The 16,374-nt window shown below is 37.8% G+C and overlaps 1 protein-coding gene across 2 annotated transcripts; it reads right to left on the reverse strand.

Annotated features, from left to right (window-relative positions):
- Positions 1-441: 441 nt before the first annotated feature.
- On the reverse strand, positions 442-1,549 carry LOC126176704 (EKC/KEOPS complex subunit TP53RK). 2 transcript variants are annotated; one of them, XM_049923871.1, is made up of 2 exons: positions 1,202-1,549; positions 442-1,135 (listed from the first exon to the last, which is right to left on the reverse strand). In XM_049923871.1, the coding sequence occupies exons 1-2, from the start codon at positions 1,395-1,397 to the stop codon at positions 612-614; spliced, it is 720 nt and encodes a 239-aa protein (XP_049779828.1). In that variant the 5' UTR covers positions 1,398-1,549; the 3' UTR covers positions 442-611. The 2 variants fall into 2 exon arrangements, with proteins under 2 accessions (XP_049779828.1, XP_049779829.1); XM_049923872.1 differs by having other exon boundaries at positions 442-1,120; positions 1,202-1,546.
- Positions 1,550-16,374: the final 14,825 nt, after the last annotated feature.

The raw sequence follows: 16,374 nt of genomic DNA on the forward strand, positions 1-16,374 counted from the left end.
CCATGACAAGTTATAATACATCTAAATTCAGCCCTAAATGCAATTCAGGCACTATAAAGCAACAAAGCTACTGTGTGGGGGAGGTGGAAATGCCAAATGGTTACAATTGAAAGTATCATCAAAGGTCAATAAAGACGGTGCACAACCTCAGACTGAACAATGATTAGAAAGGAAATTGGATATGCCTTTTTCAATATAAATATCACAGCAGCTGCCTGAAAATCTTTCGGAATGCCACAAAATTCCTAAATCTGGATTGCCTGAAGCTTTTAGTTTTCAATTCTATATGACTTCTAAATGTGATTTCAGTGTCTTAATCACTGAGCAACTTCATTAGTTGGAGTGGTTAATCACGGAGCTTGTCCAGGTAATAGATATGGAATGGAACTGATACTGGTACTCAATCAGGGGAATGTAATAAGTCACATAAATATTACAATATTTCAAATTGCAACTGCAGTTATTTACATTTGAAGCACAGTTTTCCATATAGGCCTACATCAATGTCAAGTTTTATTTCTTGGTACAGTACTGGGAACGCAACACAGGGCCACCATAGTCTCATTACTTGTTCTTAGGTTCTGTAATTTGCTGTAACCATCAATCAGAATTCATCCAACCATTGTCCGTTTTCGTCCTCTTGCTCGCACATCTTCGAGTTTCTTCAAAACGTCAGCACATTGCTTCTTGTTCTGTTTTTTATATGCATTCACTACTTCTTGAAAAAATAAATCTGCGTTTTGATGCGTGCTGATTATTGCTCTTTCAAGCACGTATAAGTCAACACCTTTATCCTCTGCATTTGACTCTATGTAACTAAGACCAAAGTCTATTAAAACCAAACTGTTCACAGTAGTCCCTTCGTTATTTAAAAGAATATTCGAGGTAGTTAGGTCGCCGTGTATTATGTTATTGGCGTGCATAATACCTATAGTTTTCCCAATCTCATGTGCTAAATCAGTCAACCGTTTTCCTAGAAGGATACGATTATGTTCGACAGATGATCCATTCTCTTGTAGATTCGTTATGAAATCTTTCGCCGTCACACATTGATGGAGGTCTTCCATGAATATTCTTCTGGTTTCAAAATCCACATAATAAATTGCAGGAGTACGTAAACCTGAAATTAAAGAAACTGCTTTAAAGAGGTGAATGCAAACCGTCTTTTTTAATATAAAAAACTTAAAGCACAACTGTATACCTGCCATCTTACACCGGAGATTAGCTCGAGCTTCGCCTTTTATTCTTTCCTTTGTCAGGTAATCATCCAGATCGGGGTGGCGGTAACTCTTCTTGAATCGTTCCTTCACTATTGTAGGCTTTCCTAGATACGAGCCTCTATAAAGTTTTGCCTCTGCCCCTTGCTTTATCAGCGTAAAATGCTGCTCAAATCCCATTGTAAAGCATATAATCCACGAAAGTGAACAAGTATCCCGCTCTACATCCTACTGTGTAACAACTCAACAAGATGTAAACATAAACAATTACACTGAAGCGTGGCCACGAGTTCCAGTTCCAAGCAAAGATCTACACCACGTAAGATAGTCTTTTTGCGATTGGCATTTCATTCCAAAGATCCTCCTCTGTGTTTTAAATTTAGTTTTACACAGGCTACAGCCGTGTTCAGACACACATCAGAAGTGGCTCCACAGCTTGTGACTTGTTGTAGTGGCATTGAGATCTATCGTTCACACAGAATGCCACAAACTCTACGAAGTTGCGCAGCTTTCAATATGGTGTGAACTGAAATCATATGGGCGGATATGAATGTTACAGTTTAGCATATGGCCTTAGAGCTGTGACAAGAGTTAAATACAAGAAAGACAAAACCCACACACTGGATCCGAAAACAGGTAAAACAAAGGAAAGAAACACATTTATAAAAGAAATAGCACTCAGAGACGAAAATGCTGTCTGCAATGGCAAACTAACAAACGGCTAGTACATAAATATCATCTGTACACGCGCCACTCTTTCAAGATTTTAGAAGCTTATTGTATTCGTTGATATGTTGTTGTTGTGGTCTTCAGTCCAAAGACTGGTCTTATGCAGCTCTCCATGCTACTCTATCCAATTCAAGCATCTTCATCTCTAAGTAACTACTGCAACCCACACCCCTCAGAATATGCTTACTGCATTCCTCTCTTGGTCTCTCTCTACGATTTTTACGCCCCCCCCCCCGCCCCCTTCCACCCTCCCCACACTTTATGTCAGTACTAAATTGGTGATCCCTTGATGCCACAGAATATGTCCTACTAATGTTCTTCTATTCAGGTTGTATAACAAATTTTTCTTATCCCCAATTCAGTTCAGTATCTCCTCGTTAGTTACGCGACCTATCGATCCAATCTTTAGCATTCTTCTATAGCACCAAATTTCAAAAGCTTCTATTCTCACCTTGTCTAAACTGTTTATCGTCCATGTTTCACTTCCATACATGCATACATTCCACACAAATACTTTAGGAAATGACTTTCTGACACTTAGAGCTGTATTATATGTAAACAAAATTATCTTCTTCAGAAATGCTTTTCTTTCCATAGCCAGGCTACATTTTATATTCTTACTATTTCAACCGTCATCAGTTATTTTGCTAAGTGCATCATTTCTTAATCTAATTCCTTCAGCATCATCTTATTTAATTCGACTACATTCCATTATCCTCGTTTTGCTTTTGTTGATGTTCATCTTATGTCCTTTCAACACACTGTCCATTCCATTCAACAGCTCTTCCAGGTCCTTCGCTCTCTCTGACAGAATTACAATGACATTGGCAATCTTCAAAATTTTCTTCTCCATGGATTTTAATTCTTACTCCAAATTTTTCTTTTGTTTCCTTTACTGCTTGCTAAATATACAGATTGAATAACATCAGAGATAGGCTACAACCCAATTTCACTTCCTTCTCAACCAATGCTTCACTTTCGTACCCCTCAACTCTTGTAACTGCCATCTGGTTTCTATACAAATTGGAAATAGCCTTGCATTCCCTGTTTTTTACACCTTCATTTTCGAAACAGAATATTCCAGTCAACATTGTCAATAGCTTTCTCTAAGTCTACAAATGCTAGAAATGTAGGTTTGCCTTTCCTTAATCTAGCTTCTAAGATAAGTCGTAGGGTCAGTATAGCCTCACGTGTTCCGATATTTCTACGGAATCCAAACTGATCTTCCCCGAGGTCGGCTTCTACTAGTTTTTCCATTCGATGTAAAGAATTCGCGTTAGTATTTTGCAGCTGTGACTTATTAAACTCATAGTTCGGTAATTTTCACATATGTCAACACCTGCTTTCTTTGGGATTGGAATTTTTATATTCTTCTTGAAGTCTGAGGGTGTTTCGCCTGTCTCATACATCTTGATCACCAGATAGTAGAGTTTTGTCAAGGCTGGCTCTCCCAAGGATATCAGTAGTTCTAATAGAATGTTGTCTACTCCTGGGGCCTTGTTTTGGCTTAGCTTTTTCAGTACTCTGTCAGACTCTTCACGCAGTATCATATCTCCCATTTCATCTTCATCTATGTCCTCTTCCATTACCATAATATTGCCCTCAAGTACATCTCCATTGTATAGACCCTCTATACACTCCTTCCACCTTCATTCCCTTCTTTGCTTATTCCATCTGAGCTCTTGACATTCATGCAGGTGGTTCTGTTTTCTCCTAAGGTCTCTTATATTTTCCTGTAGGCTATATCTATCTTACTCTTAGTGATATATGCTTCTACATTCTTACATTTGCCAATCCTGGTTAGCCATTTTGCATTTCCTGATTAAATACATACTTTGTAGACTCAACTCTGTAGCTGATCACAGAAAACGACCAGAAAGAACTAAATGTTATCACACAAAAACCAACAAACAATGTGTACAATAGTAGTCTAATCACAAAATTAAATAAAAAAGTTAAGTAATAAATATAGCCAATAAACACAATAGATATACAGGCAGAAACGACAACACACAAAGTACATCACAAACTAGCACACACAGAGACAGAACAACAACAAAAGACTACATGAAAACAAAGGAGAAGTTCAAGATGGTACACAGTGGAGTGCAAGTGCAGATCTACAAGTAAAATAACAAACATTTTCAAAAGGTAATGCATAAACAATGCATTCAAAAAAGACAGTTGAGTCCAAAAGTACCATTCCAAAAATCACAAAAGCCATAGTCATCTTCCAGAGAGCAGGAATATACCAACTACAATGCAGCACGTATTGTGGAAGGTATGTAGCACTAACCAGCAGGACATTCGACATCCAATACAAAGACAATGTAAATCTGGGCCAAGCCATTCAATTTTTGCACAACATTTAACAGAAAATAATCACAAACCTACTGCAAGACTGGAAGGCATGTAAATAGAATAAATAATGAAAAACACCTTCTAATGTTACATGGAAATTATCATGTATACTAAACAAAGGCTGAGAAGAAGCTACTACTAAATGACCCACTGTGTACGAATAACCACGAACTGTTTACAGTCACTGATGATATAATAGACAGAAATTACAAATAGAAGATCACAAATTCCATTTATCTCCTAACGAATAATAATGAAAAGGAAAAACAACAATAGCAGCAACAACAACAAAAACAATAGTAATAATAATAATAATAATAATAATAATAAGTGGATGTACAATACTAGCAAATACAGAATACCCCAGAAGACATGACAATGTAGCAAAAATAATACATCAATAACTTGCCATACAACATAAACTAATAAAACAACATGTTCCCACATACAAGTATGCACCACAAAATGTACTGGAGAATGATGAATACAAATTATACTGGAACAGAACCATTATAACAGATAAAACAACACCACATAACAAACCTGACATCATACTGACCAATAAAAAGAAGAAATCAACACAACTAATCGAAATATCCATACCCAATACAACAAATATACAGAAGAAAACAGGAGAAAAAATTGAAAAATACATCCAACTGGCTGAGGAAGCCAGAGACATGTGGCATCAGGATAAAGTTGACATTATACCAATTATACTATCAACTACAGGAGTCATACCACACAATATCCACCAGTACATCAACATAGTACAGCTACATCCAAACTTATATATACAACTACAGAAATCTGTAATTATTGATACATGTTCAATTACCCGAAAGTTCTTAAATGCAATGTAACATATACCGTACAGTTAAAAGGAAGTCACGCTTGATCAAGGTCCATGTCACTTTCCATTTTTAACCGGACCTAAGGTCTGAGAAAGGAAAGAAGATAATAATAATAGTAATAATAAACAATAAAATAAAAAATAAAAGCGGTACACACACACACACACGCACACACACACACATACACATGCAACTTACAGCAACATACATAGAATCAAACAAAAAACTATTGAAAGCAAAAAAAGAGAAAGCTGGCAACACTCTAGACAAAGAAACTGGCATTTACAGTGCTGTATTTCGAAAATAGTTACCACAAAGAAAACTGTAAAATTTCAAACCGTTTGCCACGTGAGAGAAAGCTGTTTGGCTTGACTTAGACGCTGATTTGTAAGTACCTTTCCATTTTATTATAAAAATCTTCAATGAGGTGTTTAAAATCTGCAAACCAATATGTGCAAACGAAAAAATCGTGCAATATTTCAGGGTAACCACTGAAGTTGGCTTATAAATAATGTGAAACATGTCTGGATGCACAAGTTAACTAAAAATAAAACTTAATGTACAGCATGCAAAAGGCATTTTTTTGTTCAGTTGCTGCAATTTAAAATTGTTTCAGACTGAATTGATAATTTGAGATTTTCCATCACTTGCTGGTGTAACAGAGCAATGTGTGGGTCAGGCTGGGCCAAGGAGTCTACTTGTCTGTTGTCCAATGTGTGTGCATTGACTGTGGCCATGGGAGATGTGTCCATCTTTGCAGTGTCAGTGCCAAAAGTAAAGACAACAACCATGAGACAATGATAGTACCAAGGTCTATAGTTTTTTCTATGTTAATATGTTAATGCCTTGCTGTGTCTTTTAATATAAATTCGTTACTTTTTATATACTCAACTTACAAAAATAAAAAGAGGTTGGTATATAGCCTTACATATCATACAGTATGGATAAAGTTACAATAAGCTCTGCCATGTATAACATTATAGCCATATGTTTTACCAACACAATGGTCCATTTTGAATTTTATTGAATGACTGCTTGATGAAAATGTGACAAAAATTTGAATTTTTAGTGTGTCAAGTCCTTTTCATTATTTATTGTAAACTATTTTTTATGTAGATGCTGTATACTCAGTTTGTCGATGTTATTTTGAATTTAAATGTGTTAAATTCAAATCATTAGTTTTTTACTTTTATGGTATTACTGTATGGTTTATCTATAATCAATATTGACAAGTCCTATTTCTTTTAACATCATCTAATGGCAACAGAACGTTTTTTAAAGCAGGCTGCCTCACAGAACTGAACTAGTCATGGTACAAGTGTATGTGTAAGTGATGAAATACAGTTTATCACGCTTTTTTAAGTGTGGTATTACTTCATTCTGTTTCCATACAAAGCATTGTTGTAGAAATATTACATCTAATTGGTTCTGTTTATCTGACAGATTCTGGTAGGGGCTGTGGCCAAAATGCGTTAAGGTGTATTAAAAAAAAGTAAGAGCCTTCAAGATGGCCAGTTACTTTGCCTTTTATAAGTAACAGACATGTGGATATTCTGTGAATTTCATGTTGGTTGATATGATGTAGTAGTCTATATGTTATCCAGATCTGTTAGTTGGCTTTTCAACCCAAAGATGACAACAAATTGTCAGCACCTTGTTCATCATGTGGTGCACCTTGTTATCAATAAAAGCAAAACTCGCCATTTACTAGTAAAAGTTGAGTTGTCAGAATCAGCCTTTAACTCACAGTGAAAAGAATCATGAAACTTATTCTGGGTCATGATGCATTTTGTTAATCATGTCCATAGAAAAAGTTGGTCCCATCTGAATATAGATAAATGATAGCAAAGTGATTGCTTGTATGTACCCCATAATGCTTCTGACAAATGATTTAAAAATTATAGAACTCAATCCCTTATCGGCTTCCCTTTCCTACAACATGAAATTTGATTTTGTGTTTAAGACAGTTGTTATTATATGGTTTCTGATTTGATGTAAATTTGTTTTGTAATTATGCATGACCTAAAAGTCATATCTTTGTCATTCTTCATGGGATTGTAATAATTTTCTTTAAGTCTTAGTTATTAATACTCACCAGAATTGCCACTTAATATCTTAGTTGTCTTCCTGAATGGCGAAACCGCCACAATGATGCAGTTTCAGTTTCACATTGTCTTACAGATAAGATAAATGACTCCATACCTATGTATGACATGTTCTCCTTAACCTTGGTATGTTTTCACATTGTACTTTGATTTTTTTATCTGTTGTTCTTAGTGGTCAGTTAACTACTATTATGTACTATGTATTACTTGTGGGATTAATCTGATGATGCAAAACTTGAAATTCGTCATTAAACAAAATAGCCACATACAACCTATGAGTTTCATGTTTTTTTTATAGCGTTCATAAAAGCGCTAACACAACCTTCAGATGAACCTGTATCTTTGTACAAGATTATGAGAGCAGTTTCTACCATGATATTACCTCCAGACAACTGAACATGACCCATTAATATCAATCTGACAATTATGATGGATGTCAGAGAAGGCAGAACTTTTTCAAAGTGCAACACGAAATAGTAGTTCATTTAAATTACAGTAGGACATTAATTGTAAACATTCTACTATACTGTGTCAAGTACAATAAATTGCTCCTTGTAGGTTCAACTGGTGCAGTACAAGTATCTTCGTCATTTGTGACCTATATCAATAAAGACTGTGGAAATCTATGAGCTGGTGTGGTGGGAGAAACAAATTTTGATGAGATCATCTCCACCACCACAGCTCATGGACTACTGTAATATGTTGTCTTACCTGTGGTGCTGTAAAATTCTTATTGAAAATAATTGCATATCGGTACACTACTTGTTTATGCTCCATTACATCCCCCCCTCCCCAAATTAACTGCAAAGAAAGTGAATGGAGCACGATTTTATGAAGCAAACCTGAAGTATTAGCATGTAGAGATTTGGGACATATGGTGAACAAAGAAAAGTAGGCAACATAATTAATTCATGAATGTAAAAGCTATTAAAAATATAATATTCACTGAACATCACCGGTTTGTAATATCTATCGCCTTTCTTAGACATGATATTTCTTTGCTTTTCATTTAGAGCATCATGTTTCTGTCACAATTATTCCGCTGATCTGCATGCAAAAGTTTTGGAACTGAAAATCTGCCGGTCTTTTCTGACCATTCTAAATACATACTGGTACACTATCTGATCAAAAGTTTCCAGTACATACTAATGGACAATAATGCGGTGTGTGTTCGTCCTTAGCTTTTATGACAGTCTGGACTCTGCTGCAGACGTTTTCAGAGAGGTGTCTGAATGTCTGTGGAAGATGGCAGCCCACCCTATTCAGGAGCCAGATGCTGCGGTCTGCAGCGAAGTCGACGTTCTAACTCATCCCATATGTGTTCCATTGGGTTCAGGTCGAGAAAACAGGCAGGTCAGTCCATTTCAGGAATGTTGTTGGCCACAAAAAATTGCTTCGCAGATGCTGAGCTATGACTGGGTACATTTCCATGCTGATACAAAGTATCATCGTCTCCGAATTGTTCCTCTGCTGTCTACACTACCCAATGTTGTAAAATGTGCTCATATCCTTCCGCATATAGCGTTTCCTAAGTGCAAAAAGGGAACCACACGCTATCCACCAATACCCCTCCCCACTCCCTCCCTGTTACCATAACATCACTTTCTCCGCAGGCACTACACTAAACTACATATGATGGCGGGCAATGTTTCCATCGGATTGCCACAGGGCACAGCGTGATTCATCACTCCAAATCACTCGTTTCTAGTCATCCCTTGTCCATTGACGTCGCTCTTTACAGCACTTTAAGTGTCTCTTGCAAGATGTTCGACCATTGTAATCCATTCTTTTTAACTTTCTATCTACAGCCATTGTGCTGTCAGGACTGATGGTAGCACTTTGAAACTCACGAGTGGTTTCTTCCACTGATGTCAAGCGACTTTTCACAATCACCCTCCACAATGCTCGATGGCCATGTCTCAACATGTGCCTGGTCTCGGTTTAGCTCTGGTTGTTCCTTCGTGTTTACACTTCATAATCATGTCACTAACAGTCGACTTGGGCAACTTTAGATGGTTTAAATTGTCCCTGATGCATTTGGTACTCAGGTGACATCCTCTGACCATTCCACGTTCGAAGTCACTGAGCTCTCCTCACCGACCACTTTGCTGTTACTGCTCCTCTACTGGCGTCCTTTTTTACTGCTGAACCCTTATAAGTAACATCTAGGGGTCAATTCTGCGTTACAAGGGATGTCTGGATGATTATGATCTGATAGTATATTTCCTACCAGTGAAAGAGTATGTGTCTGATTCTTTATTTAACTGACTTTAAGATGAAAGTTTTGTTTTATATGTACAAGTTGCTTTCAAGGTTTATGAAGTGTTTCTCATTAATGTCTGTTTGCATTAGGTTTGACGCTCCAGAAAGTGCTTGAAGCACGTACTGATATCTACTGGTTTCAGCGCCCATAACTGCGAAATTATGACTTCTCGAGCTCTCTTACTCATGTTTACAACTGACTTTTCTTCAAACGACGCAAAATGAATTGAATATCATAATTTTAGCGCGTGGAAATACTCCGGAAATACGATTTGCATTGTCAACCTAATTGAGTAGGGAAGCTATTCTGGGAATAACAAAAATGGCTCTGAGCACTATGGGACTCAACATCTTAGGTCATAAGTCCCCTAGAACTTAGAACTACTTAAACCTAACTAACCTAAGGACATCACACACACCCATGCCTGAGGCAGGATTCGAACCTGCGACCGTAGCAGTCCCGCGGTTCCGGACTGTAGCGCCAGAACCGCACGGCCACCGCGGCCGGCTTCTGGGAATAACAAATCAGGGTATAAGCTGGCGCCATGCAACGCGACTCTCATTTATACTGTTGTTAACCTGTTCCACAAATGTCTGTTCTTGGGTTTATTTCGCGGTCGTGCAACTGGTCTTTACAGCTCTTGAAACGGAGCCAATGTTCGTCAGACAGTAATGGAATACTGTGCCTTGTCTGTGTGAAAGAGGCTGGGCACAAATTAGCAGTACTTTATTAATACCTGCTCGAGGACACGAATATTTAGAAAGTATGAAGACACCAAGGAATGACAGATGAAGAAGGGAGAGGGCAAACATCCTTGTGAAGAAATTACGAGCTCTGCCATTGCTGAAGAAAAATGGCAAATCTATGATACTGGAAAATGCAGTCACAACTTCTCCATCGTATGTAAGGAAGGGAGACTGGGTGTCAAAAGAACTTAATCCTGGGAAAGTAGAGATGCTAGTACTACTCACACTCCTACCTCCAGCACTGCTACTGCTACTAACAGTACTATTACTACTACTAAGTTACTACTAACAGAGTTACTTAGTAGTAGTAGTACTGTTATTGGCAACTGTCATTGTTGTGTAGCTGCTTAGCTCTGATCTGCGCCATACATTTTTCTTACTTTGAGATATATCAGGAAAATGGAGTCTGGATTGTGGGTCGAACCCAGCTCCAAATATGGAGATGCAAAATGAATAATGCACAGAACTTCAGTGGCGTCTTCTAAACGTTGGTAGGATTATAGGCGAGAGTCACACTTGTATAATTTTGTTCATACATCATACTTTACAATTATGTCAGACATGTCAGGCTGCAAGTTCTATACTGGTTACAAATTTACCATTGATAACAATTTTTGCAAATAATAACGATGGTAAATAATCATTAACAACCAGAGATTCATATTACAAATTTTAAACACTGCTATTACTTAAAACATGTAATTTCATACAATGGCAGCACAGTAACTATGACGAAAAACGAAAATAAATTCTGACCTTTATCATTTAAGGATATCAAGCTATAGATTACGGAAGAATCAAATTTTTTCACCGAATAGTTTTCTTAAAATCAGATGTTAAGTAATTCATAACTGCCGTCGTGTTGCTTCACTGCTTTGCCAAGAAGACACGTGGCTGTCGCTTTGTGTCGCGCGTTCTGCAGCGACAAGATTCAAACACGTTTGAATTCAAATGTCGCCAGTTGCAGCGGGAGACAAGACGTCGCTCACGTAGGACACTTCCGTAACTACATCTGCGATTGTATTTTGTTGCCTGAGCTGTCGCGCGCTGTCGCTCACTTCTGTCGGTCACGTAGGACAAGGCCTTAGCATTGACATTCTGACCTTTTTTTGTGTTCGATATAATTCGTTGTGTTTGGTCTGGGCGGCCGTCACAAGACATCCGATCAAATTGATCCTTTATTCCTTGATTCAGTTTTTTTATTAGAGGGAGCATGCAGCCCACTGATCAACACGCTGAGCAACCGTGCAGGCACCACTCAGCTACTGGGATACAAACGATCGCAGAATATTACGTGGGCAGGAACTGACTCTTAATCGCGGATCTAGCTGCTGCACTACGCTCGTTTCGTCGCAAGATGAGAAACGTTGCCGGTATAGGAGCTGCTCATAAAACATTAACATCGATTTTCTCGCAAACTATGGGGCGTGGCATCAAAACTCGCTAGTCAGATTGTCAGAAGAGGCTCCTCTACGGTGGCGTGAGCTTAACTTCCCATTAACCACTTATAGTAATGAAAATAATGCCTGCTCAGCATCAACAATATTGTCGGCGTAGGAGCAAGGAGGCAATGAATTAAGGAGACAGCTTACTGGTTAACGATTATTGTCAATCAACACGTTCAACTTAAAGGCCTTTTAAAAGATGCAGTGAATGAGTTTCACTAAGAAATATAAATATTTCAGGACCGCTAAGATAACTAGCTTCAGTCTTAGATGTATGCTGCGTTACAGACAACATAGAAAGCGTTTTGTATGCTGCCAGATGTAACTCAATGGACCAGAGGAAAAATATTATAAGACAACTGACATGTAAAATGTAAACTCAATAAAGTGTCAGTTTTTCTCTCTCAACAATCTGTAAATTAAAAAAAAAGACTTACAGTTATTTTTACTCTGAAGTGACAAAACATTTTGTAACCTCCTCCTCACTTATCGACCTTAATGACAGTGAAAAATTAAACCGCGTGTACCTAATGGAAATTTGAGAAAAGCAATTGTCACCGAGGTTAATTTGTCGGTAAAGAGGGAGGAAAGGGTTACATCTAAATGAAAGGAAAAATGCTAAAGAAACTGGTGGAAATTAATTTTGAAAAAGGGGTAAAGTTAATAAAGAAAGTAAATGTGCGGCCATTACGTTAACAATCAACTAGCGGTAATTAGATATTTGAGATTTGGGGGAAATTACGGTCGCCAGTCCTAAGGACAATTACTATAGTAACTGAAAAAGAAAGATTATTACACATATAATTAGCACTAGAAGCGTGGCAACTGAAGGTTGACAAGTGTAGTGTGAAAACTGAAAGTTTGTCAGAAGTAATAAATTTCGCTACACTCTGACTTAATTTAGCAGAAGAATTAATAAAACCGGAAAATCGAAGGTTAATTTAGTGACTGAAGTTAATAGTGAACTTTCTTTCTGAAGCACATCGAAATTCAGTAAAATATGGTTAGTCTTGGACTACCTCAACAATCATTTCAAAAGCTACTTGAATCTACGCAATTTAGAAATAAGAGATTTAACTTTGAACTTGAATTAAATGATTCTGAACAATTAACAATAGTAAAATTTAGTACATACCAAGCTGAGCTGTAGTCACAGGTAAGCTAAAATACGGTAACAAAACTCGCACTCTTAATTTGTGCTAGTGTAATCTAACTATTGTAGCCAGCTATGAATACTTTAACTGAACTTTGAAATTGAAGCAGCGAAATTGAATTATATTACGTTAATGCTGGCGTTTGAATTTCAACGACACTCGGGTTCATTTCGGAAAAGGAAGGGACCCTGCTTGGCAATGCAATTGGGACAATGAGCAACAAAGGTTCATGCTAAGTTGCTGTAATTTTGTGATGCAACAATTCTAAAAGTTTGAAAAGCTGAGGTCTGCCATACAGTTCTAAAACTTTACGTGCTTCCAGTCTTCCTTGTTGGTTGATTGAGGGTTTGAAGCCGTCGATCGAGGAGGTGGCGACAGTCACTCATTGTCGGCCGTCGCTGTTGCAGAAGCTGGATGTTGGCGCGCCTTCTTCTCGACACGTTCACCAGGCGAAACGGGCTCTTGATGTGCGCCAGTTAATGCTTCCCGTCTGCGACACCGTGTCAGACACTATCATCGCAAGTCGAGCGCAATTACATGCTGCCAAACCCCGAAAGCGCGGCATCTCGCGGGAGCTTTACACAACACACCTGCTCCACTCGCTCCCCAGCCAGACCCTCTCTGCTCAGCCCGCGCTCCACCCGACAGAGTTAACACTACCAAAGATCCTAAACACTTTGGTTCTCCACACGACCTATCGATGTATCCGTTCGATAGCATAGTTTTCCCTAGGCCAGACCCAGCGTATAAATACAAATAATATTCACAAAACAAACAAACATTAATGCATAAATATATATATATACAAACAGTAAAACAATTACAACATATAAAGAGACAGAAATGTCATATCTTGAGGTAACAAAACAAGGGAAAAAAATAATAGTACAATAGATGGAAATAGGAGGATATGCATTTCCGGCGTTACAATTTGATACCTCTTACTATCATGTCGGACGTTCTTTTGCCCATCGTAGTGCAGCATCTAGACGTGGTATAGGCTCAACAAGGTGATGGAGGAACCCTGCAGAAATATTGAGCGTTGCTGCCTCTATAGCCATGAATAATTACAGAAGTGTTGATGATGCAGGATTTTGTGTATGAACTGATCTCGCAGTTATGCCCCATAAATGTTTGACAGGATTCTGCAACGCAGAAATACTGCAGAATGCCAAAAACTGCCAAGTGCAGATGTGAAATAAAGCCTGTCGACACCAACCACTACTAGCAAGAAGGGAAGGAGTAGATTATGTAAAGAAACACCAACAACCACGGAAGATGCTTTGTAAATAAAAGCGAAACGCGTCTGGTGTAATTCTTTTTAATTAGATTGCAGTCAGCTCAAGACGGATAACCTATAGTAACACATTTTAGATTTGTTTATAAACAATGATGTAAACTGGGTATCCAAATACATCGAACAATTGCGCTTGTATGGCACTTCCCTCCTGCTAGCTTTCTTGGTTATCACATCAAGGTGACAGTGATAAATAATTCTAATAATAATAATAATAATAATAATAACAATATAAGGTGGCAGGGGTAAAATACAGGGAGCGAAAGGCTATTTGCAATTTGTACAGAAACTAGATGGCATTTATAGGAGTCGAGGGGCATGAAAGGGAAGCAGTGGTTGGGAAGGGAGTGAGACAGTGATGTAGCCTATTCTCGATGTTATTCAATCTGTATATTGAGCGAGTAGTAAAGGAAACAAAAGAAAAATTCGGAGTAGGAATTAAAATCCATGCAGAAGAAATAAAAACCTTGAGGTTCGCTGATGACATTGTAATTCTGTCAGAGACAGCAAAGGACCTGGAAGAGCAGATGAACGGAATGGACAGTGTCTTGAAAGGAGGATTAAGACGAACATCAACAAAAGTAAAACGAGGATAATGGAATGTAGTCGAATTAAGTCGGGTGCTGCTGCGGGAATTAGATTAGGAAATGAGACACTTAAAGTACTAAAGGAGTTTTACTATTTGGGGAGCAAAATAACTGATGATGGTCGAAGTAGAGAGGATATAAAATGTAGACTGGCAATGGCAAGGAAAGCGTTTCTGAAGAAGAGAAATTTGTTAACATAGAGTATAGATTTAAGTGTCAGGAAGTTGTTTCTGAAAGTATTTGTATGGAGTCTAGCGATGTATGGAATTGAAACATGGACGATAAACAGTTTAGACAAGAAAAGAATAGAAGATTTTAAAATATGGTGCTACAGAAGAATGCTGTAGATTAGATGGGTAGATCACATAACTAATGAGGAGGTACTGAATAGAATTGGAGAGAAGAGAAATTTGTGGCACACCTTGACTAGAAGAAGGGATAAGTTGGTAGGGCATATTCTGAGGCATCAAGGGATCACCAATTTAGTTTTGGAAGGCAGCGTGGAGGGTAAAAATCGTAGAGGGAGACCAAGAGATGAATACACTAAACAGATTCAGAAGGATGTAGGTTGCAGTAGGTACTGGGAGATGAAGAAGCTTGCACAGGATAGAGTAGCAATGAGAGATGCATCAAACCAGGCTCTGGACTTGTAATATTACTGGGATTTCCGTAGTATGAAAGCTGTGAGTACCCTTGGAAAGGCATTCACCTATTTTTATACTAAATGATCAACTTATGAAATGAGACCTATTCTTTGAAAGACATTTGTTATATATAATTTACGTAACTGTAAAGATGCGCACCTAGCGCGGACGCTAATACATCGATTGCGTAGTCAAAGGAACATTTTAACAGAAGCTGAACTGACGTTCCGCTTCGATCTAAATAAAAGATGACAGTAAAAAAAACTTTGGTAGATCTTCAGATTTTAATGTACTTCTGCTTGTAATGTGAATACGTAGTGAAGGTCGACTTTAAGCTATAAAAGTGAGCGGTCTTGCCAGCGTGCAGACAACATTATTAATTAATAAAATAAAATTCAAGTAATTTATGTTCGAAACTGTAAATCGGCAAGTTATTGTTATGAAGGTGTTGGACAGTGCAAGAATTGTCTTTAACGAAGGAGAAAAGTAATGACTGTAATTTGTGACAAAAACGTAAACCAAGGAGACAGCACAGGGCAGGCTAAAATCTGATCGCACCATACAGTTAGAAAAGTACTTATGTAAGTTATATTGTTTATAAATAAGCCCTAATTTGCTAGTGAGAATTGTTTGAATATATTTAGTGTTTACCATATTTCTTATTCTGTTCTTTTCCTTTATACTTTTTTAACCTCCATGCCATATTATTTTTATAAATGTCGGACAGCCTTTACTACAGCAGAGAATACTGCGGCATCCTGGTCGTTTACAGAAGGCCGCCCCTTGTCTTCTAGACAAATCATAGCTGCCCCATTTATTAATGATTTCATTTGCAAATGCATTTTTTTTACTGTTCATTGTTAAAGGTCCCTTAGGTAATTATAAAATTCATACTGATTACGTAAAGAAATCCGGGTTGTTCTTTTCCAAATAATAGAAGTCTTTGCGTAATGAAAAACTAGCCTCCTTCTG

The sequence above is a fragment of the Schistocerca cancellata genome, chromosome 3 (genome assembly GCF_023864275.1).
Source record: "Schistocerca cancellata isolate TAMUIC-IGC-003103 chromosome 3, iqSchCanc2.1, whole genome shotgun sequence".
In the NCBI taxonomy this organism is placed as follows: domain Eukaryota; kingdom Metazoa; phylum Arthropoda; class Insecta; order Orthoptera; family Acrididae; genus Schistocerca; species Schistocerca cancellata.